Here is a 25,627-nt window from a genome sequence, read left to right as displayed (position 1 = left end):
ATAGAAACACCAAATCCTTCATGTTTTCTCAATGAACTTAAATCAACCCTTTTGCACTTCCTTAGGAACGTTCAATTAACACATTGCTTTGTCTGTCAAAACTTTGCTCGATAACCATCTTGTACATGTATATTAGCACATTCTCCACGTTTTAACGTTCATATGTTTGCTTATAAGGGTGAAGAGCAAATCATCCCCAGCCCAAACAAGGGACTCCAATTTCTGTGATCACAGTCCTCTCTACGTATCATCGTATTAAAGTCCCAGTTGATACAATTGGTATATGAGCGACTCCGAGAGACACAAGTTAGAATTATGTAACCAATATGGATTCTGTTCTTTAATTGTGGATAGATGAGTTTTAGATACATTGTAGTTGTGGTTATACATTGTATAGACAAAGAGGAGGTGTAATTAATAGAATTAACATAATGTGATTGGGTATAAAGTTGTAACTTACATTTTGTCACATAACTAGTGGATAAGGCACAGACAAGAAGTTTCATCCATTACAGATAACAGTGTTTTGCCAAGAAACTGATGAACTCTGGGCAGCGCCAAAGAAAGTAATGTAAGATGGAGACAGACACAAACTGCATCCTACACATATGGAAGAGGAATGTATCTTACAAATCTGTACTGAGAGTATTGTTACCATCTTCTGGTTCTCTGCTCAGGTCATCGGGATGTTCAGTTAATGCTCTTTCGAGCCTGATGAGGATAGATCTAAAAAAATCAGCTTTAATATTTTGACCTATAAAAACATAAATGATTGGATTGAGACAACTGCTAAGATAAGCCAGGACGGTAATAATAGTAAGTTCTGTATAGAATTTACCGTATTTTTTAGAAAATACGAATGGCAAAATGTAATAAGGACACCAGCAGATGAAGAAACACAATACAATAGCAATGATGATCCTGTAGGGTCTCTGAGATCTCTGGGGTCTATTACTTTTTCTAACTTTGATGACAATGATCACATAACTGGTCAAGATGATGAGAAAAGGGATCACAAACATTACAAGTAACCTGGATACTTCAACTCTCCAATGTAGGTTAGTAGTATAATTAAAGTCCCTATAGGATGAACACCATTCCGTTATATTATCAAAATCTTTATGATCCACATAAACCATTGAACCAGTCAAGATAAAACTCAACAACCAGACGCCTCCTGCAATGATCCTCACTAGTGTACGTGTCCTGTGAGCTCTAGCCCAGAATGGCCACATGACGGATACACAGCGGTCAATACTCATGGCGGTCAGGAGAAAAACACTGGCAAACATGTTTAGAGTGAACAGTGTAACAGTAAATAGGCAAACAACAATGTTTGGGTATTTAAAAATCTCCGCCCACTGTGCAATCTGCAGAGGAATAGACGTACAGCATAAGAAGTCCGCTATGGCCAGGCTGAGGAACCACGCGGCACTGATTGTCTTCTTCATCCTGAATCCGGCAATCCAGATGACTAATCCATTACCGATAATCCCAAGAACGAAAATGAGGCTGAATAAAGTAATGTACACCTTCTGGAAAATGTATACAACATCTCTCCAGCTTCTATCCTCGTCGCTTGTTTTGTTGTCAGGTGTTCTTGGAAGACAAGACAGGGTAGAAGTTAGGCTCGTGAAGAATTTATATCATCTAAATATCTATTTTGTACACCGGGGTATACAGGAAAGTGAGAAACAATAAACAAAGTGTCACGAACTGAACTCACTGGGTCTTGAACCCATGACTTCCTGACTATGTTCTGCGGCCTTAACAATTGCACTATTTGGAAACCTGTTTTGTTCTGTGCTTTACCTTGTCTGGTCTCTTCTGTTGGAGTAATTGGTTTATTAAGATCACCTGTTCTGTGGCCAATCACAGTTAGCCCGTCCTATATAAACTCACAGCTCACTCCATACTGTGCCTGATTATTCTGGCTGTCTGCTTCCTGTTGCCCTGAACCTCACCACTGCCTTGCTGCTCTTGTGTACCGAACCTTGCTAACGCCTGACTACGATTGATCTGCTCCTACCGTGTACCGAACCTTGCTAACGCCTGACTACGATTGATCTGCTCCTACCGTGTACCGAACCTTGCTACCGTCTGACCACGGTTTCTTCTACTTCTGAGGTACTTATCCTTCATTTATTACTATTTAAGTACTGTACCATTTGCCCCACCATTTGGACTCCAAATCTGATAACTAGCATCGTTACATAATAATCAGGCCCAACATGGAGGCCGGAGGGGCGGAGTCTGCTTTGTCACAGCATGCCTTCCAGATCTCGGAATTGCATAACCTTGTGTATGGCCTTCAAGGACAACTAAATGAAATGAAAAGTCAAGTCACTGAATTACAACAACAAGTAAATGAATTGCGTGCAAATTCTGCTGCTGTCAGTGCCACTTCTCAAGTTTACTGGATTCCACTACCAGAAAAATTTGGTGGAAAGAGACACTTGTACCGAGGATTCCTTAATCATTGCCGGATGATTTTTTCTACGCATTCCTCACAGTTCCCTACTGATAGGTCCAAAGTTGTGTTCATCATTGCCCTGCTAATAGACGATGCACAAGCATGGGCATCACCTTATTTAGAACAGGATGATGAGATTTTGGACAATCTGAAGGACTTTCTTGCAGCAATGGACTTAGTATTTGATGACCCCAATCGTTGCGCCACTGCTGAGGGGGTTCTGCGGGATCTTCGCCAGGGAAGACTCTCTGTTGCGGAATATGCTGCAGAGTTTCGGCGCTGGGCTTCTGATGTTTCCTGGAACACCTCCGCACTAAAATGGCGGTTCTATGGAGGACTTTCTGAATCTGTTAAAGATGAACTTGTTAAAGTAGATCTTCCAGCTGACTTTGAGGAGTATATACGGTTATGCATCCGTATTGACCAAAGACTCCTGGAAAGGAAGCGAGAAAGACGAGGCTATTATGATGCAGGCACCTTCTCTCATTTACCTGAGGGACGGTTTCTCCCAAAGATACAGACACCTTCTCAAACAGGTTCGGCCCCAGAACCTATGCAAGTAGATGCCATCCGGGGACCAATTTCAACTGCTGAAAAATGTCGCCGCCTTGCTGAAAGATTATGCCTTTATTGTGGACAACCTGGACATTATGTTCTTGACTGCCCTAAGAAACCTCAACGGGCAGTTGCGGCAACTGAGATTCAACCAAATTTGGAATCTTGTCCCCACTGTGCTTCTCTTAGTCTGGTGACACAGCCTCTGTTTTCCACCACACCATGTCCTGACAATATGACCTCTAACCGACCTCATTTCACCTTACCAGTTCAGCTTTCATATGGTTCCTACAAGTTGTCCACTACAGCAATGTTGGATTCTGGTGCAGCTGGAAATTTTATGGACATTAAGTTTGCATTTGATAATCATATTGAGCACAGTGCAAGATCTTCACCAGTTGAATTAGTAACTGTTGATGGGTCACCTTTAAATTCTGGTCCGGTTACTCATGAAACTACTGATCTGGAAGTATTGATTGATCCCGGTCATCAGGAGAGGATTTGTTTTCAGTTAATCTCTTCACCAAAATTTCCAGTAATTTTGGGCATACCATGGCTCAGCATCCACAATCCTTCAGTAGACTGGAAGTCAGGAAATGTAACTTTCACTTCTGAATATTGTCAACAAAATTGTCAACTGAAGCAGCCTATTCTTTCACAGGTGGGAGCTACTGAAAGATCCAGCACTATCGCTGTCAAATTACCTGAACCTTATAAGGAATTTAAAGATGTTTGTGACAAAAGGAATGCCGACCAGCTACCCCCTCACCGCACGTATGACTGTCCTATTGAACTTTTACCAGGTGCATCCATACCTTATGGACGCATCTATCCACTTGCAGAGATGGAGCTGAAGGTCCTGGATGAGTACATCAAAGAAAATCTGGCCAAAGGATTTATACGGCATTCCACTTCTCCGGCAGGAGCACCTATATTCTTTGTACCAAAGAAAGATGGCACATTACGTCCTTGTATTGACTACAGAGAACTAAATCAAATAACCGTTAAAAATCGTTATCCTCTTCCGCTTATTCCAGAGTTACTCGAGAGATTACGGTCAGCAAAGATCTTTACTAAGTTGGATCTACGAGGGGCATACAATCTTGTCCGTATACGACCTGGGGACGAGTGGAAGACAGCATTCCGAACACGCTACGGCCATTTTGAATCCCTTGTTATGCCTTTTGGACTTTGCAATGCCCCAGCAACTTTTCAACATTTTATTAATGATGTCTTCCGAGATCTGCTGGATCAATTTGTGGTGGCGTATTTGGATGACATATTAATATACTCTGAGAACCTTGAAGAACATCGTAAGCAGGTTACCATGGTTTTGAGCCGTCTAAGAAAGAACCAACTATATATTAAACTGGAAAAATGTGAATTTGAAAAGACAGAAATTCAGTTTTTGGGGTACATCATTTCTACGGAAGGCTTGCGCATGGACCCTAGTAAGATCCAAGCTATTTTAGACTGGCCTTCTCCCAAGAATGTCAAGGAGATCCAAAGATTTGTCGGCTTTGCAAACTTCTACCGCAAATTTATTAGGAATTTCTCAAAAGTTATTAGTCCGATAACAAAATTAACCCAGAAAGAGATTCCTTTTAAATGGTCTTCAAGTGCCGACAAAGCATTTAACCAATTAAAGACACTTTTTACTTCTGCTCCTATCTTAGTTCATCCTAATCCAGACCTTCCATTTATAGTTGAAGTGGATGCCTCAGATTCAGCAGTAGGAGCAGTGTTGTCCCAAAGAGTTGGAGATAAACAGTTGCTTCATCCTTGTGCTTTTTTTTCTTGCCTGATGTCTCCTCCAGAAAGAAACTATGACATTGGGAATAAAGAATTACTTGCAATTAAGAAAGCATTCACAGAATGGAGGCATCTTCTTGAAGGAGCATCTCATGTGGTTCAGGTTCTTACAGATCACCGAAATCTAGAATTTATTAGATCAGCCAAGAGACTTTCTGGTAGACAGGCTAGATGGTCTTTATTTTTTTCAAGATTTAATTTCATTATTTCCTACAGACCGGGATCCCGCAATGGAAAAGCAGACGCCCTATCCCGGATGTGTTCTGACATAACACAAGATGACACATCCGAAACCACCATCTTACCTGCTAAGAATTTTGTAGGGGCAATCATTTCCAAGGATATACTTCAGAAGATCAAAGAAGGTTATAATGGAGATCCCTTCCTTAATCATCCCCCCACAGATATTGATTTGGTGTTTAGAGATGGGGTTTGGACTCTTGATCAGTGTGTATATGTTCCTGAGACTACTCGATTAGAAATTCTGCGCCTTGTTCACGACTCTAAACCCGCAGGTCACATGGGAGTCGAAAAAAAACAAAGAACTTTTGTCTCGTTCATTTTGGTGGCCCAAATATCAAGTGGATGTAAAGAAGTATGTTTCTTCCTGTCAAACCTGTGCTAGGAATAAGACCCCTCGATCCTCACCAGTGGGATTACTTCAACCCCTTCCTATTCCATCTCGTCCTTGGGGTTCTGTTTCCATGGATTTTATTGTTGAACTACCATCTTCAAGAGATATGCGTACAATTCTGGTAGTGGTAGACCGTCTGACCAAAATGGCTCATTTTATACCAACAAAGGGGGTACCCTCTGCTGAAGAGACTTAGTCATCCGAGAAGTTTTCCGCCTACATGGCATACCCGACAATGTAGTTTCTGACCGTGGGGTACAATTTACCTCAAAGTTCTGGAAGAGTTTTTGTGCCACTCTAGGGATTGAAGTAAACTTATCTTCTGCCTTTCATCCACAATCTAATGGGCAAACTGAGCGCACTAACCAAACCCTTGAACAGTATTTGCGGTGTTACACAAGTTACCTCCAGGAAGACTGGGTTAATTTCCTTCCTACAGCGGAATTTGCTTATAACAACTCCCAGCATTCTTCTACATCCCAGAGTCCATTTTTTGCCAATATGGGTTTCCATCCTACATTCATTCCCAACCTTCCAATTTCTTCTTCAGTTCCTGCTGTCTCCGACAGACTGTCTACTTTGAAGCAAGTTCAAGAAAAATTGACAAACGCTCTGCATGAAGCCCAAGATCGCTATAAGAAGACTGCTGATAGACATCGCAAGTCTTTTCCTTCCTTCGGTATAGGAGATAAGGTATGGCTCTCTACAAGGAATTTGAAGCTCAAGGTACCTTCAGCCAAGCTAGGTCAGAAATTTATTGGACCTTTTGAGATTGTGGCTCAAATTAATCCTGTAGCATTTCGTTTAAAACTCCCAGAATCTATGCGGATTCACCCTGTTTTTCATTCCTCTCTTCTCAAGCCTTTTGTGGAAAATCCATTCCCGGGACGTAACTTGCCTCCACCTGACCCAGTTATTGTTGAGGGAGAAGAGGAATATCTAGTAGAGGCTATTTTGGATTCTCGTATTCATCGAAATCAGTTACAGTACTTGATAAAGTGGCAAGGGTATGGTCCTGAAGACAATTCATGGGAACCCGTAAACAACATCCATGCTCCACAACTGGTAAGAGAATTTCATCAGCGCTATCCAGAAAAGCCAAGCCAAGTACCGTCCAGAGGACGCTCCTGGAGAAGGGGGAGTAATGTCACGAACTGAACTCACTGGGTCTTGAACCCATGACTTCCTGACTATGTTCTGCGGCCTTAACCATTGCACTATTTGGAAACCTGTTTTGTTCTGTGCTTTACCTTGTCTGGTCTCTTCTGTTGGAGTAATTGGTTTATTAAGATCACCTGTTCTGTGGCCAATCACAGTTTAGCCCGTCCTATATAAACTCACAGCTCACTCCATCCTGTGCCTGATTATTCTGGCTGTCTGCTTCCTGTTGTCCTGAACCTCACCACTGCCTTGCTGCTCTTGTGTACCGAACCTTGCTAACGCCTGACTACGATTGATCTGCTCCTACCGTGTACCGAACCTTGCTAACGCCTGACTACGATTGATCTGCTCCTACCGTGTACCGAACCTTGCTAACACCTGACTACGATTGATCTGCTCCTACCGTGTACCGAACCTTGCTAACGTCTGACCACGGTTTCTTCTACTTCTGAGGTACTTATCCTTCATTTATTACTATTTAAGTACTGTACCATTTGCCCCACCATTTGGACTCCAAATCTGATAACCAGAATCGTTACACAAAGTATCTACAGAGTTGGAGTTTCCTTAGGCCCAATATACAAAATGATTCTGGGGCCCACCCTCCGAGAACCCCCAGGAAATAGACCCCAGGACCCTTCAGATGGGGGTGTCTTTGTCTGGTACATTATTGTCATAGAGCCCGGGACCACCGGAGGAGCCTCTGCTACTCTGATAAGTATGTTTGACAGTGGTAAAGTCAATGGCCTGCAAATTTTTCTAGTGTTCAATTCTTCAGCTATGTCACTTATTCCTTCCCAGGAACTACTGAGGCAACTGAAGATTCCTGGGTAAGGAATATGCAAATAAGATCTTATTGGTGGAAAAGATGATAAGAGACCACAATCTGGAAACATCTGTGTGTGGATGGAGCCTCTTCCTTCTAGAGGAGACTTTCTGGCTTAGATATTATTCCCAGATTATGCCCTTAGGATTCTTTATATATCAGGTATTGATGTATAGGGAGCTACTTCCATAAGGTGGCGCTAGAGAGAGATCATTAGTCAGGTCTTATTGATAAATAATAGGTAGTCCTCGACTTACGACGTTGATCCGTTCTTGCGCGTCGTCGTAAACCGAATTTCGACGTAAGTCGGAAACCTACCATACCGACGCCACGTAGGAATGAATCAACGTGATTTAGTGTGCAGCGGCTCGGAACCTCCCCCCCCCCCCTTTTAAAATAAAACCCTGAAACAGAATGTGAAACTTACCGAATGGTACAGGGTGGGCGGGCATTCAGGCCGCCTCTTCCTCCGATGTTCCGTCCTCCTCCTCCGGCGCTCGCGAACTGATAATGGCCTGGGCGCATGCGCAGTAGCCGTAGTAGAAGCATTATGATACTGCGCATGCGCCCAGGCCATTATCAGTTCGCGAGCGCCGGAGGAAGTGGTCAGGACATCGGAGGAAGAGGAGGCCTGAATGCCCGCCCACCCACCCTGCACCGTTCGGTAAGTTTCACATTCTGTTTCAGGGTTTTATTTTACAAGCTCACTTGTAACAGCAAGCTGCCAGTTCTCTTCCGATGAGCAAGGACGAGCCTGCTGCAGAACCAGCATTGATTTGCCGCAGGCTAGTCCTTGCTAGCTGGGAGTGCTGGCAGTTTTCTGTTACAAGGGAGCTCTCCTCTCTAGTCGTAACCACGAAACGTCGTAACCCGAGACTGTCGTAACCCGAGGACTACCTGTAATGAGAAAGTCTCTGTAAGGCTCAGGTCACATTGGTTGCCAGGATGTAATGTCTAATATTGTACAATGATCATCACACAACAATGGGGTCTCCTGGTTTGTGACAAATTGTCAGCAGTTTGAAGGAGAAATAAGGAAAGGAATTAAAAATCTGAACTTACTGGTTGGTATAACTCAGAGTTGTATTCGATGAGGTCCAGATGTACAGAGTGGGATCCATTCTGACGTCTTATCTAAAATGGAAAGCAATAAAATACTAATAATTATATGATACTAAAGAAATAATAGATTATTATATCATGTAATCACCATGGCAGTGCAGTAGGGGGCGGAGTAATGATGTTAGTACATCCGGCTCCCTGCCGATCTTACAGGTTCCCCTCACTTGACATATTTGTATTATTTATTGAATGTTTTTATTCCCTGAGTTGTAACAATAAAGTGATGAATTGTATATATTATTGGTAATAGAATGTTCCGGAAGGGAGCGGGGCTTCACCTACTGGCAGGACTTTGTTGTGACTATAAGTTGTCGGAGACTACAAAAATTGTGCTTAGGAAAATCATTCCTTGATCTGATTTACTTGAGAAATGTTAGACCCTCATATGTTGGACTTTGGACTCCATTGTGATATTTGGCTCCATTGGCCAATCAGGCCAGTTTCCATCTTCAGCCCCAGCAAAACTGGACAGGGGACGGAAACCAAGCAGCAGGCGGTCACCAGTGGTCACCTTTACAAACCTATTCAAGTGAATGGGTTTTAAAGCTGACCGCCGGGTTTCCGTCCCCTGTCCAGTTTTGCCGAGGCTGAAGACGGAAACCCAGCAGAAAGCACACACCAGAAACTGGGTGCAAGTGTGAAGGAAGCATAACTTGTTCTTATCCTGATACCCGGAGGCCTCTGACTACTTGCAAACAGTTCCATCTTGTGGAATAGTTAAAGTCTAGAGACTGTCATCTTGTTTGTTTTATCTTGTCTGTCCCATTGTAAAGTGAAAATACCTTTGCCTTCGATGCGGGAGATCATGACATAGGTTTAGACTGACTTGTTTTCATAGAACTCCAATAGCTGAAGAAACGGTTGTATGAGTGCCTTAGTGAAGGAGCCCATCACATGATTGTGAAGTGAGTGCGCTTGGACTTAAACAGGGTGGGAAATTAGGTCTGACGGGCCTCTTTCCATTAAATACCACCCCAGGGGAGGGGTATAAAAATAAAAAAAATACTTAGTGTTGGTCAAAAGTATTGGCACCCCTGCAATTCTGTCAGATAATACTCATTGTCTTTTCTACTTTTGTCTCCTCTGACCAGAGAACATTCTTCCAGAACGGTTTTGGCTTTCTCAGGTAAGTTTTGGCAAACTCCAGCCTGGCTTCTGTCTCTGGGTAAGAAGTGGGATCTTCCTGGGTCTCCACCATACAGTCCCTTCTCATTCAGACGCTGACGCTGGATAGTACGGGGTGACACTGTTGTCCCCTCGGACTGCAGGGCAGCTTGGACTTGTTTGGATGTTAGTTGAGGTTCTTTATCCGCCATCCGCACAATCTTGCGGTGAAATCTCTGGTCAATGTTTCTTTTGCATCCACATCTAGGGAGGTTAGCCACAGTGCCATGGGCTTTACACTTCTTGATGACACTGCACACGGTAGACACAGGAACATTCAGGTCTTTGGAGATGGACTTGTAGCCTTGAGATTGCTCATGCTTCCTCACAATTTTGCTTCTCAAGTCCTCAGACAGTTCTTTGGTCTTCTTTCTTTTCTCCATGCTCAATGTGGTCACACAAGGACACAGGACAAAGGTGAAGTCAAATTTAACCCATTTCAACTGGCTGCAAGTGTGATTTAGTTATTGCTACCACCTGTTAGGTGCCTCAGGTAAGTAACAGGTGCTGTTAATTACACAAATTAGAAAAGCATCACATGATTTTCAAACAGTGCCAATACTTCTGTTCACCCCCTTTTTATGTTTGGTGTGGAATTATATCCAATTTGGCTTTTTAACAATTCTGTTTGTGGTTTTCCATTGAAGACAAATTAAATGAAGATAATAATACCAAAGAATTTGTGATTGATATTAAACGTGATATTTATCCATAAAAAGCAACCACCAAAATGGATCTCTTCTGATCTTTCTAGTCCTAAGAAAACTAATGAGCTGTTCTTCCCCCTTGTGTGCCTCTGGTATGTGCTAAAAATGTCCACCAAACACTTATGGCTCCTGCACCTTAGCAAGGTAAACCCTGTAACATGTACTTGTATACTCCCACATGATGATGTACCATGTGACATAACTCCTAACCATACCCTATATAAGAGGGCGATAAAAACAGAGAACAGCACCGAGCTGTATATAGTGACGTACTGTTTGATAGGTAAATATAGTAAGAAAGGAAAGCTTCTCACCTTCAGCGGTTGTGTACACAACCACCATAAGAGCCTCAGAACCACTTTGTAGGGCGGTTCTTTCCTAGGTGTTACCGCTGCAGAATCTGGGCCACTCTTGGTGTCAATGGAATGCCAGTAGGACCAGACGATATAGATCACCGCGCTTCACCATATGTTAAAGCAAAAATTCTTTATTGATGTCCGCTAAAACACAACGCGTTTCAGGTTATCCGCCCTTCCTCAAGTGTATGAACGTCTTTGCCTGGAGCTGGATGCTTGAGTGTCCAGCTCGACGCCAAGAAGTTCTTACACTTGAGAAACGGAGGATAGCCTGAAACGCGTTGATGATCGAACATTTAAAGTTTTAGATATAGAATAATAAATCAGACAAATGTTGTACAAGGCCAATTGGTGGTAATAATAAATCAGCACATCATCGATTATCTAACAGCCGGCCAATGGGGTGTCACATAAGAGGTAGCATTCAATATAGTTATCTTCAGGTGTCACTACAGTTATCTTCAAGGAAGTCTCCAGACTTAAGAAGGTCGTGAAGGAAATGAGAGATAAGTATCTAAAAGAGCATTGCAGCTCAGATATGCAAGAGCAACTGCAGACTAAACCTGAGGAGAACGGACGACAAGGAAATGTGACATACTGAATATCAATCCCCCTGTTCTTACTAATAATTCATTCTTTTAAGTTTTAGATAAGGATGTCCATAGAGCCAGCTACAAGTCTCCTGGGGGTGGAGATGCCGCAGGATGCTTCAGCCAGATAACAAAGGCATCGGTGCTGAATGAAGACCACAGGAACCCCACGGGATCGCAACCAGTGATGGCGGGAATGGAAACAAAAAGGAGGGAAATGAAATGGAAGACCTTCAAATTCTGGACTATGGACTCCATTGTGATATGTTTCTGTAGATCTAAGATGGGCCTAAGTCATGAATCATCAGGACCCAAGAAAGTGTACAACATGTCCAAGAAGAAGAGATTGCACCTCAATGAAGACACCATGCTGACTCCAAGAAGTGGCTGACCACAAAGAAAGATAAAGTTGACGCCTTGTTAACGTCTCATGTTTCTATACTTTCTTAAAATTTTGCTTGTCTTTGAATTCCTATACATAAGGCTGAGCAGCAGATAAAGGTGCAGACAAATCATGAGAGAACAACAACCCTAAATGACAGAGATGGAGGAAAGCTCTGTAGGCCTCTCTATAGGAAGGGATTCTCTACACGTAGAGGAGTAACATAGTAACACTAAGGAATCCCCATCCCAACATGTAGTAATTAGAGATGAGTGAGTAGTACTCGATCGAGTAGGTATTCGATAGAATACTACAGTATTCAAAATACTCGTACTCGATCGAGTACCACTCGCTGTTCGAATGTAAAAGTTCGATGCAGAATCAGCATGGTTCTTCTCCTACCTTTAGAAGTCTTCTCCTCGCAGCTCTCCCACGGTGTCTTCCGGCTCTTCATTCACTCAGCCAGGCATCGGGCCTGGGCAGAGCCAACTGCGCATGTTCTCTTGTAGTGCGGACACGCGCAGTCGGCTCCGCCCAGGCCCGATGCCTGGCAGAGTGAATTCAGAGCCAGAAGATGCCGCGGGGACACTGCACGGAGAAGACTTCTCGAAGGATCCAGCCCGACCCTCACTCGTGGACTTGGTAAGTATAATTTGATCAAACGTTGCCTACCCCTGAAACGAGCAATTTCCCCCCATAGACTATAATAGGGTTCGATGTTCGATTTGAGTAGTCGAATATTGAGGGGCTACTCGAAACGAATATCGAACCTCAAACATTTTACTGTTTGCTCATCTCTAGTAGTAATGACAGATATCACACCAGCATTGACTACAGGGCTACAGGGAATAAGAAATGACATTGAGAGTTATAATGTATCTGACTACAGATAATAGAGGATTATCTAAGGATTTGGCCATATTTGGATTTCGGGAATGATATTTTCCCCCGACATCTTCATGGTTGAGCAGCTGCCTGCAATCCTTACATCACGAAGCACAATGTCAGGAATCAGATGGAGCCGTGTAAAGCCCAACCCTGGACTAATGTCTTTATCCAACCTCATCTACTATGTAACCATGTAACCCCAACACTCTGGTAAAAATTTATCATTGGTGCCGGGAGATCCATTTACACCTCTGATATTAACCCTAAACACACAGAACTAGATCCCCAACTATTTCATATCATGTAGTGTAATACTCACCGAGTCTCCGCACTTCTGTCTTTGCTCTTTAGTCCGCTCGTCCTTTTTATTCTCCCCAACTTCCCCATTCTATGTACTAAGGACTGTCTGACCACATTCCTATATGATCACTTTCCTGTATGACCGCGTATTGGAACTCATCTGCTCACATCTCATGTAAGTCTAGTCTATATGTCTATGTTATGTCTTACTACGAATTATCTACATCCATCTGCGGAGATCTCATTGTGAGGTGCACTTATACATCTGGGTGTGCAAATATACAAGCTAGAAATATGGCGTTATTTTACCCTTAACATCACAGCGAGAGATGAGTGAAGTTTTGGACAATTTCTAAAAAAGGAGTAGTCTCTAACTGATGGGTTGTGTAGTCGCCAAATATCAACTAGGAGAAGTCCCGGACCACCTGGTGACGTTTGCCAATAGCTTTTTGGGCAATTTGGAATGAGCCCGATGAGGAGTCCAACAGGGAGTTTAGAGTTAAATTGAGGTCTCCAGCCATAATGATAGGACCGTCTGCAACAATTTGTAGTGTATATAATGTATCAAGGAGACTTGATGGAGAGTTGGAGCATAGAGATTCACTAGTGTATATTTTCGATTGGCAATGGTACCTTTATAGAATATCGCCCAACCATCAGAATCCTTGTAGACTTGCAGAGGGACAGAGGAAGGAGATGGAACAATGGATAAGTATAGAAACCCCTTTAGAGGACGAGGAGGGATGTGCGGAGTGTAAAGCCTGGAAAATTGTTTCTGTGGGAGATGAGGGATATGGTGACCTTGAAGTTGAAGTCTCTTGTGTCTCTTGCAGAAAAACTAGTTTGGAGGTGAAGAGGAGGTGGGACATAACTTAGGAAGTGCAAGTGATGGGGTGGAGGGTAATCCTCGTAGATACAGTAGATGTGAAGCAGGAGTCAGAGGAGCTGATCATGGTCCTGAAATGTCTGATCAGTGAGCTTTGCACAGCCGTGAGTACAAACCTACAGGTCAGTGAGTTTGATAGCCGGGTATAGTGGGAAGGGGGGGAGGGGAGAATTTAGAGAAAAACTATATTAAATTTCATTTTACGTGGAAGTGTGAAAATCTGAGACCTTTTGTTTGGTGAATTAAGGCCATTTAATTGTCAGGTTTATGGTAGTCATGTCTCAACTCAGGAGGATGTATGGAGAAAAGTGTAGGACTGGTAAAGATGAAAGAAAAACAGAGGAAATACAAGAATATGAGGATAATAAACAACACAAAGGTCTCAGTGGAAGCGCCTGGTGACCTCTGAGTACTGGTTAAGTTTGTAGGATTGCGATCCCTACTGGTGTGTGGGGAAGGAGAGGATCAGAACGGGTTTGTCGTAGAGATCTCCATGTCTACTAATAACTACATAGATCTGTCATTGGGGGTGGGAAGATACATAGAAGAGCAGGGTATGCAGGTGGGAAAACTAATAGGGGTTAGTATCAAAAGAAGTCAGAGGAGAAAGCTAAGACAAGCAAATCAGAGAGAACTTGGTGAAGAAGATCTGGATGTTCACCAAGAGGAGCAAGAACTGAAAACCAGAAAATAGTTAAAATTACAAGAAAACCTTCGCAGTAAGGAGGTGAGGAGTAAGTCCTGATCGGAAAGACCATATGGCAGACTCTATAGGAGGAGATGATATGTAATTGATATTCCCATTAAAAAAAAAAAGTTCCAAAACTACAATGTACAATAGATCATGTGAATAAGCAGAAACAGAACAGCGAGTAATATAGTAACATCAACTGGAGCCATAGTCATAAGTCACAAGAGTAAGGTGAAGACATACAGTATAAAGCCCAGCAGGGGAGGGCTATAGACACTCAGACATCCCAGTGGAGGTGAAGAGGAGATGATGGGACATAACTCAGGAATTGGCAGTGCCAGAGGAGCCCGAGATGACCAGAAGGGGGTATAATCCTCAGCTGGCATCTTACAGATACAGTAGATGTGAAGCAGGAGTGAGAGGAACTGACCATGGTCCTGAAATGTCTGATGAGTGAGCTTTACACAGCTGTGAGGACAAACCTGCAGGTCAGTGAGTTTGATAGTTGGACAGTGTGGGGAGAGGAGTAGGGGAGGATTTAGAGGAATGCAAGGGAAACAAGGGAGGGGGTAGAATAAAGTTATAAGAGATGATTTGGAGGGGAAGGGGGGAACAGAAGATGAGTTTTTGTGTAGAATACAGATGAGGGGGAGGAGAGAAGGGGGAGGGATGACAAACATTCTGATGGAGAGATAGGAGAGGGATGGGAGGTCCAGAAAAGGAGGGGGGATGGGGGAGCAAAACATGCACAGAAGGACAGGGGTCAAAGCAGTAAGTGCAGCCTGTGAGCTGTCATTTCAATAGGAGTTATATTTATGAGCCAGATAGAGTTGTTGAATTTAGTACTGAAGTGCATGATGGGAAAGTAACATGTACACCAGGGGTCCTCACATTTTTTATACAGCGAACCAGTTCATTGTCCCTCAGACCCATTGGAGGGCCAAAATATAGTTTAAAAAAAAATTAAGATTATATGCTCTACAGTAGCTCCCCAACAATATTATATGCTCCACAGCAGGCCCCGACACAGTATTATATGCTCCACAGTATGCTCCCCCACACATTATTATATGGTCCTCAGTACACCCCCCACGTGGTATTATATGCTCCTTTTTCTGCAGCTAGTTTGGTGACTCGTCTCCAGATCAGACCATAGTTGTCTGCCATAGCAAAGACATGCCCAGCACTCTGTTTTCAGCCACCAGTATCCATTCAGTCTCATGCCAGCATTTTCTTCTTGAGAGTCCTGCACCTCACGTGAATGCAAATTAGGTACAGGATTTCCAAAAATGAGACTCCGACATTAGACCGTACATACACAGATGGGGGGACAACAGGGTTCCAGTGTCAGGTGAGTGTGTTTTTTTGTAATGCAGTGCAAAGAAACAGCATTTCTAGAGCAACCTGCAGCAGAATTATACTATAGACAAGCCTGGGAGCCCTCACAATGGTCCTGATAGACATAGTAATGGGACACAGGCCCCGGTGCTTGCTCCAAATGCCGGCAATCCCCAGCAAATTGACGGCGCCCATGCACCACCAGTAAGATAGCACCTTAGTCAGCTTTGACTGAGGCACCAGAAGAGTGAATGCTCATGATCAGTAGGCGCAATGATTGGAGGCAGAAGTGACGGTTCTCTGCTGTTTAAAACAGCAGAGACCTAGCAGCTATGGTGGTCGCTCGATTTAAACACCCAACATCCACCGTACTATTACAGCAGATGTCGTGAAGGAGTTAAAAAGATCAGAAAATTTATTTTTCTTACAACTCACACGACATTGAAAGACCACAAGACAAGAGGAAAGCAGAAGGTAGAAGTAGTAAGGCTATGGCTCCTTACCTTGCAGATTTTAGGGCAGTTTCCATCTTTCCAACTTGTCCGGTTGTCTCCCTGTCTGCTTATAAGGATGAGTAGCAAGACACCTCCGGCCCGCCCAAGGGATGCAATTTCTGTCAGTGCAATTTGCAGTAAATATGAATGTATTAAAGTACAAATTAGTACAATTGTTATATGAGCGCCCAAAGAAACACACAGACACAAGTTAGAATTATGTCACCAATATGGATTCTGGTCTTTATTTCTTATTTCTTATGGTAGAGTTGGAAGGGACCTCAAGGGCCATCGAGTCCAACCCCCTGCGAGTGCAGGTTTCCCTAAATCATCCCAGCTATATGTTTCTCCAGATTCCGCTTGAAGATTTCCATTGATGGAGCGCCCACCACCTCCCGTGGCAGCCTATTCCACTCTCTCACTCCCCTCACTGTCAGAAAGTTTTTCCTAATGTCTAATCTGTATCTCTTTCCCTTCAGTTTCATCCCATTGCTTCTTGTACTTCCTTGTGCTAATGAGAATAGGGGAGATCCCTCTGCACTGTGACTACCTTTCAGATATTTGTAGACTGCTATTAAATCTCCCCTCAGCCTTCTCTTCTGCAAACTAAACAATCCCAGTTCTTTTAGCTGCTCCTCATAGGACATGGTTTGCAGACCTTCCACCATTTTGGTTGCTCTTCTCTGGACTTGCTCCAATATATCGATGTCTTTCTTGAATTGAGGCGCCCAGAACTGTACACAGTATTCCAGGTGTGGTCTGACCAGGGAAGAGTACAGCGGAATAATGACCTCTCTTGATCTCGATTCAATGCTTGTCTTAATACATCCCAGAATTGTATTAGCCTTTTTTGCAGCAGCACCGCACTGTTGGCTCATGTTGAATTTGTGATCTACTATTATGCCCAAGTCCTTTTCCCCTCTGCTATCACTTAGTTCTATTCCTCCCATACTATATATGTTTTTTACATTTCTGTTACCCAGATGTAGAACTTTGCATTTGTCCCTGTTAAATACCATTTTGTTGGCCTCAGCCCATTGTTCCAGTGTGTCTAAGTCCTTTTGAATACACTCTCTCTCCTCTCTAGTGTTGGCTATTCCTCCTATCTTCGTATCATCTGCAAATTTTATGAGTTCCCCAATAATTCCATCGTCCAGATCATTTATAAAGATATTAAAAAGTACTGGGCCCAGAACAGAGCCCTGTGGCACCCCGCTTTTGACTTTCTTCCAGTCCGATGTGTAGCCATTTAGTATTACTCGTTGTGCCCGATCATTAAGCCAGTTGTGAATCCACCTAACTGATTTTTTGTCAAATCCATACTTAATCATTTTTTCAATAAGAAGGTTATGTGATACTTTATCAAATGCCTTACTGAAGTCAAGATATACTATGTCCACGGCATTCCCTTGGTCCAACCATTCAGTGATTTTGTTGTAGAAGGAAATTAGGGTAGTCTGACAAGATTAATTGGTCATAAAGCCGTGCTGGCTCTGGTTAATTAATGCCTTCCCATCCAGGTTTGATGAGGATTGATGGACGGGTGGGGTGTAAATACATTGTAATTGGGGTTATACATTGTATAGACAAAGAGAAGGTGTAATTAATATAATTAGCATATCATGATTGGGTATAAAGTTGCAACATACATTTTGTCACATCACAAGTGGATAAGGCGCAGACAAGAAGTTTCATCCTATTACAGATAACAGTTTTCTGCCAAGGAGGGGGATGAGGAGCTCTGAGTAACGTCTGAGACGGTAATGTAAGATGGAGACAGACACAAGCTGCATCCTCCATGCACATATGTAAAGAATATATTTTACACATCTGTATTGAGAGTATTGTCACCATTCTCTGATTCTCTGCTCAGGTCATCGGGATGTTCAGTTAATGCTCTTTCAACCCTGGCCGGGATAGATCTGAAGAAATCAGCTCTAATATTTTCGCTCATAAAAACATAAATGATTGGATTGAGACAACTGCTAAGATAAGCCAGAATGGTAATAGTAGTAAGTTCTGAATAGAAATTAATGTCTGTTTTATAAAACTGCAATGATATTGGTAATGTGTAATATGGAAACCAGCAGATGAAGAAACACAATATAACAGCGGTGATGATCCTGTAGGGTCTCTGAGATCTCCGGGGTCTATGACTTCTTCTAAGTTTGATGAAAATAATCACATAACTGGTCAAGATGATGAGAAAAGGGATCACAAACATTATAACTAACCTGAGCCACTGATCTAACTCATCTAGGGTAGTAGTGAAATTAAGAGCAGTATAGTCCATACACCAGTCATCTATACTTGTATAATTTCTTACATCTAAGTAAACCATTACACCAGTCAAGATAAAACTCAGCCCCCAGATGCCTCCTGCAGTGATCCTCACTAGTCTACGTGTCCTGTGAGCTCTAGCCCAAAATGGCCACATGACGGATACACAGCGGTCAATACTCATGGCGGTCAGGAGAAGAACACTGGCGCTCATATTCATAGTGAATAGTATAGTTGCCAATACGCAGACAGCAGATATGTCAACGGTTACAAAAATCTCTGCCCACTGTGCAATCTGCAGGATAAGAGAAGAGCAAAATAGGAAGTCCGCTATGGCCAGGTTGAGGAACCACATGGCAGTGATTGTCTTCTTCATCTTGAATCCAGCAATCCAGATGACTAATCCATTACCGATAATCCCAAGGACAAAGATGATGCTGTATAAGGTAAATGACACCTTCTGGGAAATGTATACAATTTCCCTGCAGCTGCTCGAATTGTAACATGTTGCCTTAGTTGTCCTTGGAAGAGAAGACAGGATAGAAGTTAGGCTCATGAAGAATTTATATCATCTTACATATCTATTTTATACATCAGAGTATACAGGAAAGTGAAAAACAATAAACAAAGTATCTCCAGTGTCAGACTGAGTTTCCTTGGGCCCAATAGATAAAATGATTCTGAGAACCCCCAGGAAATAGACCCCAGGACCCTTCAGATGGGGTGTCTTTGTCTGGTATATTACTGTGATAGAGCCCGGGACCACCGGAGGAGCCTCTGCTACTCTGATAAGTCTTTTCAACAGCGGTATAGTCCTATAGTGCTGAGAGTGTCCACAGCAGCCATTGAGGTCACTGATTCGTCTTGTTGGTCCAGCGAGTCCCAGCATGTGACCAGCACATACAACACAGTGACCTGAGAGATAGCTTGTCTGTGCTTTAAACTTACTGGTCATAATCCGGACTTGTACTAGGTGAGGTCGAGTCATACAGATCAGGATCCATTCAGACGTCTTATCTAAAAAGGAAAGAAATAAAATACTAATAATTATATGATAATAAAGAAATAATAGATTATTATTAGAGATGAGCGAACACTAAAATGTTCGAGGTTCGAAATCCGATTCGAACAGCCGCTCACTGTTCGACTGTTCGAACGGGTTTCGAACCCCATTATAATCTATGGGGAACATATACTCGTTAAGGGGGAAACCCAAATCCGTCTCAGGAGGGTCACCAAGTCGATTATGACACCACAGGAAATGATGACAACACCTCTGGAATGACACTGGGACAGCAGGGGAAGCATGTCTGGGGGCATCTAACACACCAAAGACCCTCTATTACCCCACTATCACAGCCTAACAACTACACAATTTACACACTCAATACCACATCTCTGACAGTAGGAAAACACCTTGAAACATGTGTATTTGACCCTTGGAGTGAGGAGAGCCTGTCACCAGCATTGTATAGGGTACTTGGAGTGAGGAGAGCCTTGCACCAGCAGTGTATTTGGCCCTTGTAGTGAGTTGAGGTTGGCACCAGCATTGTTTTTGAAAATCAGGGTGGATTGAGCCTCTAACCAGCAGAGTTTTGGGAAATTCATGGTGGAGGGAGCATCTAACCAGCACAATTTTGGGAAATTCATGGTGGAGGTAGCCTCTAACCAGCAGAGTTGTGGGAAATTCATGGTGGAGGGAGCCTCTAACCAGCAGAGTTGTGGGAAATTCATGGTGGAGGTAGCCTCTAACCAGCAGAGTTGTGGGAAATTCATGGTGGAGGGAGCCTCTAACCAGCAGAGTTTTGGGAAATTCATGGTGGAGGGAACCTCTAACCAGCAGAGTTTTGGGAAATTCATGGTGGAGGGAGCTTCTAACCAGCAGAGTTGTGGGAAATACATGGTGGAAAGAGCCTCTAACCAGCAGAGTTTTGGGAAATTTATGGTGAAGGGAACCTCTAACCAGCAGAGTTTTGGGAAATTCATGGTGGAGGGAGCCTCTAACCAGCAGAGTGTTGGGAAATCAGGGTGGAGGGAGCCTAGTAGGAGCAGAATTGTGCAACGCTTATGGTGGATGAGTATGAGGATGCAGAGGAGGAATTGGAGAGGTTGAGCACAGACATCGACTTTCATGTTGGGGTGCTTTACACAGGTGGGCACGAAAATGAAGGCTCTATCTAGTGGGTGTTCATTTTTATCAAAGTGAGCCGGTCGGCACTCTCAGCTGACAGCCGGCTGCGCTTGTCAGTGATGATGCCACCGGCTGCACTGAACACCCTCTCAGATAGGACGCTGGCGGCAGGACAGGACAGCACCTCCAAGGTATATAGGGCAAGTTCAAGCCACAGGTCCTACTTCGACACCCAATACGTGTAGGGCGCAGAGGGATCGGAGAGGACAGGACTGTGGTCAGAAAGGTATTCCCGCAACATGCGCCTATACTTCTCACGCCTGGTGACACTAGCACCCTCAGTGGTGGTACTTTGGCGAGGGGGTGACATCAAGGTGTCCCAGACCTTAGACAGTGTGCCCCTTGTTTGTGTGGACCGGGGAGCACTTGGTAGTCTCTTGGAGGAACTGCCCTCTCTGCCGCCGAATGTCACTTTCTGGAAACATCTCCATCATATTCTGCACCAATTGCCTGTGGCAAGCATTGATGCGATTGGCCCTCCCCTCTACCGGAATAAAAGAGGAGATGTTGTTTTTATACCGGGGGTCAAGGATAGCAAAGATCCAGTACTGGTTGTCCTCCATTATTTTGACAATACGCTTGTCAGTTGTAAAGCACCCCAACATGAAGTCAGCCATGTTTGCCACAGTGTTAGTTGGCATGACTCCTCTGGCCCCACCGGAAAGTTCAATCTCCATTTCCTCCTCATCCTCCCTTTCTACCCATCCGTGCTGCAACAATGGGACGATTCGAAGTTGCCCGGAAGCCTCCTGTATCACCATCACATCATCGGACAACTCTTCTTCCTCCTCCTCCTCCTCCTCCTCCATTAAACGCAGTGAAGCGGACAGATGTGTGGACCTACTCTCCAGCTGTGACGGATCGGATGCTATCCCTAACTCCTCTGTGTTATCTGAGTTATCCCTGATGTCAATCAGGGATTCTCTCAGCACACACAAGAGTGGGATTGTAAGGCTCACCATCGCATCCTCAGAGCTCACCCTCCTTGTGGACTCCTCAAAGACCCGTAGGATGTCACAAAGGTCTCTCATCCATGGCCACTCATGGCTGAGAAACTGAGGCAGCTGACTTTGTGGCACCCTAGGGTTTTGTAGCTGGTATTCCATCAAAGGTCTCTGCTGCTCAACCACTCTGCTCAACATGTGATAAGTTGAATTCCAGCGTGTGGGGATGTCGCACAAAAGCCGGTGTTGTGGAACATGCAGGCGTTGCTGGGGTGTTTTTAAGCTAGCAGCGGCTACTTTCGACTTGCAAAAGTGGGAGCACATGCACCGCACTTTCACCAGTAGCTCCGGCACATTTGGGTAGCTCTTTAAAAAACTTTGCACCACTAGGTTAAAGACGTAGGCCAGGCATGGAACATGTTGGAGTCCGGCAAGCTCCAGAGCTGCTACCAGATTCCGGCCGTTATCACAAACGACCATACCTGGGCCCAGGTGCAGCGGCTCAAACCATATTGCTGTCTCATCGAGGAGGGCATCCCTCACCTCGGAGGCAGTATGCTGTCTGTCCCCCAAGCTGATCAGCTTCAGCACGACCTGCTGACGTCTACCAATGCCAGTTCTGCAACGTTTCCAACTCATAGCTGGGGTCAATCTAACAGCAGCGGAGGAGAAGGAGGAGGGTGTTGTTCCCGTGTCCCTGTCAGGAATGTTAGGCGGGGAGACGAGGTACACCGGCCCAGTTTGGGAAGCAGTCCCAGCCTCAACTACATTCACCCAGTGTGCCATCAGTGAAATGTAGCGTCCCTGTCCGCATGCACTTGTCCACGCGTCGGTGGTCAAGTGGACCTTTGTGCAAAGCGCGGAACCTAGGGCCCGCCTGATGTTGAGTGACACGTGCTGGTGCAAGGTGTGGACGGCACACTGGGAGAAGTAGTGACGGCTAGGGACGGCATAGCAAGGTGCCGCACTTGCCATCAGGTCCAGGAAGGCCGGAGTTTCAACAAGCCAGAACGCCAACATCTCCTGGGCCAGCAGTTTAGTGATGTTGGCGTTCAAGGCTTGCGTGTGTGGGTGGTTAGCGGTGTATTTCTGCAAGCGCTCAAATGTCTGAGAGATGGTGGGTTGGTGTAAAGAAGCGCCTGATGGTGCATGAGATGGTGCAGGAGAAGGAGATAAGACAGGAACAGGGGAGGATGAGGGAGAAGTCAACAAAGTGGTGGAGGCAGATGAAGTGGTGCCCTGGCTCATCTTCTGGAGTGCATCGCCAGCACTGTGAGCAGTGGCAGAGGCAGAGGCAGTAGCATGAACGGTGGGCGACGTTTGTCCTGCCGTTGCTGTCTGCCACTGACTCCAGTTCTTGGATTCCAAATGACGGTGCATTGAAGTGGTGGACAGGTTGCTCTTCTCAGAGCCCCTACTCAATTTCGAGAGGCAAATTGTGCAGACATCACTATATTTGTCCTCGGCACATTCCTTGAAAAAACTCCACAAATGTGCCCTCAAGGTGGGAGTTTTTCTGGGCTGGGTACAAAAGGGAACATCTTGGGAGATTCCGGGTGTGGCCTGGCTTCGGCGAAGCAGCTGACCTCTGCCTCTGCCTCTAGCTACCCTTTTTGGCGCTGCACCTGCTTCAACATCGACACTACTTTCCTCGCTTGACATCCGCCCTGTCCAGGTGGGGTCAGTGTCCTCGTCGTCCACCACCTCCTCTTCCAACTCCTGTCTCACCTTCTCCTCCTGCACAACACTCATGGCAACTGGCTGCCCTGATGGCAACTGTGTCTCATTATCGTCGATGAGCTTGGGTTGCTGGTCATCTGCCACCAAATCGACAGGAGATGGAGGAGCCTCCAGTGTTTGAGCATCTGTACACAGATACTCGTCTGGTAGCTCCGTGGAATCGTGAAATGGAGGGGCAGGTTGAGGGACAGTGAAAGGAGCGGAGAACAGCTCTGGGGAGCAGGGACAGTTGGGGTTATTGTTCTGGGAAGATTGGGAATTTTGGGAGGAAGGAGGACAAGACTGTTGGGTAGGAGGAGGAGAGGAGGTAGAGGCTGACTGGCTGGTAGACAATGTGCTTTAAGCGTTATCCGACAGCCATTGCAAGACCTGTTCCTGGTTCTCGGGCCTAGTAAGGTTTGTACCCTGCAGCCTAGTTAATGTGGCAAGCAACCCTGGCACTTTGGAGCGGCGCAATGCTTGCTGCCCCACAGGAGTAGGCACGGGACGCCCTGTGGCTTCACCACTAACTTGCTCCCCAGAAGCATTCCCCGACCTCGCCCACGTCCCTTCCCGGGAGCCTTGCGCATTTTAATATGGTTTTCTGGCTTAAACACACCCAGAACCTTGGTTTATATGCCAATACCAATAAATTGAGGGTGTATGCAGGCCCCAATGTATTTGGAGAATTAACACTCAGAACCTGGCACTATATGCCAATAGCAGGAATTGAGGGTGGTATGAAGGCCCCAATATCTTTTTTCAATTACCAGTCAGACCCTGGCACTATATGCCAATAGCAAAAAATGGAGGGTGTATGTAGCCCCAATTTTATTGTTGGGGGATTACACACAATGTATTCCAGTTAGTTTCAGGGGTGGGGGTGGGGGTGCACACTGTTGGAATGTGGATTGGGGGTATATAGGGTATATGGGAATACACTTTCAGTGTATCCCACTCGGGATCATCCACACTGCGAAAAGATGGGTTGCGCAGATAGAGCCTGTCAATGCCATGTTACTGTGATGGACACTGACAAGCTTCTCCCTTGTATGTAGCTCGTAAAAGAGCTCTTGGTTTTCTTCTCCTCTCCCATCCTATCCTATCCCTGCCTACCAGAATCTAATCCCTATCTAAATTGATGGAGACCTCCGCCTGTGACCAAGTGAAAGCTCAGAATGACGCTAAACTGGGCGGCGCTGTTCTTATCAATCAGAGGTCACATGTTTTCGGCAGCCAATGGCATTTTCCTATTTTTTTTTCAAGGTCCCTGTTGTCGTAGTTCCTGTCCCACCTACCCTGCGCTGTTATTGGAGCAAAAAAAGCGTCAGGGAAGGTGGGAGGGGAATTGAGTTTTCGCTCACTTTACCACGCGGTGTTCGATTCGAATCGAACATGGCGAACAGCGTGATCTCCGATCGAACATGTGTTCGATAGAACACTGTTCGCTCATCTCTAATTATTATATACTAGCTTTTACCCGCGACTTCGTCTGCGGTGATTTTAGAATTGGGCGGACACAGACGTATGAAACTGTAAAAGTGCTTTAAAAAGTTTGGTGGGCTAGCAAATGTGATGTGTTATATTGTGTATGGAGTGATACAGACAATTTGATGTGTTGTATTGTGTATGTCGTGATACAGACAATGTGATGTGTTGTATTGTGTATGTCGTGATACAGACAATGTGATGTGTTGTATTGTGTCAGACAATGTGATGTGTTGTATTGTGTCAGACAATGTGATGTGTTGTATTGTGTATGTCGTGATACAGACAATGTGATCTGTTGTATAGTGGAAAGCTATATGTAAATGTGAGTGAGTAGAGTGAGGGCTACTCCTGAGGTGACAGTAAGGAGTGTGCAGGCAGGTTGAGGCAGGAAATGCCAGACAGTGTGTGTGAGTCTATAGCTGGGGCTAGGAGTCCTGCTTTTGTGAGTCTCCTGCTAGGAAGCCATGTTGTTTAGTGGCACCAAAAGTAGCCTGTGACTCAATCCTAAGGGAAAACTATGTTTGTGGAAAATTGCACGCAAATCTGTCCAGGCGTTTTAGCGTGATTGAGGAACAAACATCCAAACTCACAAACATCCAAACATCCAAACACACAAACTTTCA

The 25,627-nt window shown here is 44.6% G+C and overlaps 2 protein-coding genes across 2 annotated transcripts; both read right to left on the bottom strand.

Annotated features, from left to right (window-relative positions):
• Nucleotides 1-626: 626 nt before the first annotated feature.
• Nucleotides 627-13,057, bottom strand: LOC142209205 (C3a anaphylatoxin chemotactic receptor-like). Its single transcript, XM_075278135.1, has 2 exons — nt 12,990-13,057; nt 627-1,599 (listed from the first exon to the last, which is right to left on the bottom strand). Exons 1-2 carry the CDS (start codon nt 13,055-13,057, stop codon nt 627-629), a joined length of 1,041 nt encoding a protein of 346 aa, XP_075134236.1.
• Nucleotides 13,058-18,201: 5,144 nt separating this feature from the next.
• Nucleotides 18,202-19,663, bottom strand: LOC142209204 (N-formyl peptide receptor 3-like). Its single transcript, XM_075278134.1, has 3 exons — nt 19,608-19,663; nt 18,690-19,180; nt 18,202-18,635 (listed from the first exon to the last, which is right to left on the bottom strand). The coding sequence occupies exons 1-3, from the start codon at nt 19,661-19,663 to the stop codon at nt 18,202-18,204; spliced, it is 981 nt and encodes a 326-aa protein (XP_075134235.1).
• Nucleotides 19,664-25,627: the final 5,964 nt, after the last annotated feature.

Source organism: Leptodactylus fuscus, chromosome 6 (genome assembly GCF_031893055.1).
Source record: "Leptodactylus fuscus isolate aLepFus1 chromosome 6, aLepFus1.hap2, whole genome shotgun sequence".
NCBI lineage: Eukaryota > Metazoa > Chordata > Amphibia > Anura > Leptodactylidae > Leptodactylus > Leptodactylus fuscus.
The sequence above is the reverse complement of the archived record's forward strand: the minus strand, read 5'-3'. Positions and strand labels throughout refer to the sequence as shown.

Excerpts from the sequence above, each read along its gene's own strand:
- LOC142209204 (XM_075278134.1), bottom strand. The coding sequence starts at position 19,663 with ATGGATCCTGATCTGTATGACTCGACCTCACCTAGTACAAGTCCGGAT. Across the intron at positions 19,181-19,607 it reads ACAAGTCCGGATTATGACCA|GACAACTAAGGCAACATGTT; the intron begins GTAAGTTTAAAG and ends TTCTCTTCCAAG. Across the intron at positions 18,636-18,689 it reads AGATGTAAGAAATTATACAA|ATGAGTTAGATCAGTGGCTC; the intron begins GTATAGATGACT and ends CTACTACCCTAG.
- LOC142209205 (XM_075278135.1), bottom strand. The coding sequence starts at position 13,057 with ATGGGGAAGTTGGGGAGAATAAAAAGGACGAGCGGACTAAAGAGCAAA. Across the intron at positions 1,600-12,989 it reads GACAGAAGTGCGGAGACTCG|AACACCTGACAACAAAACAA; the intron begins GTGAGTATTACA and ends TTGTCTTCCAAG.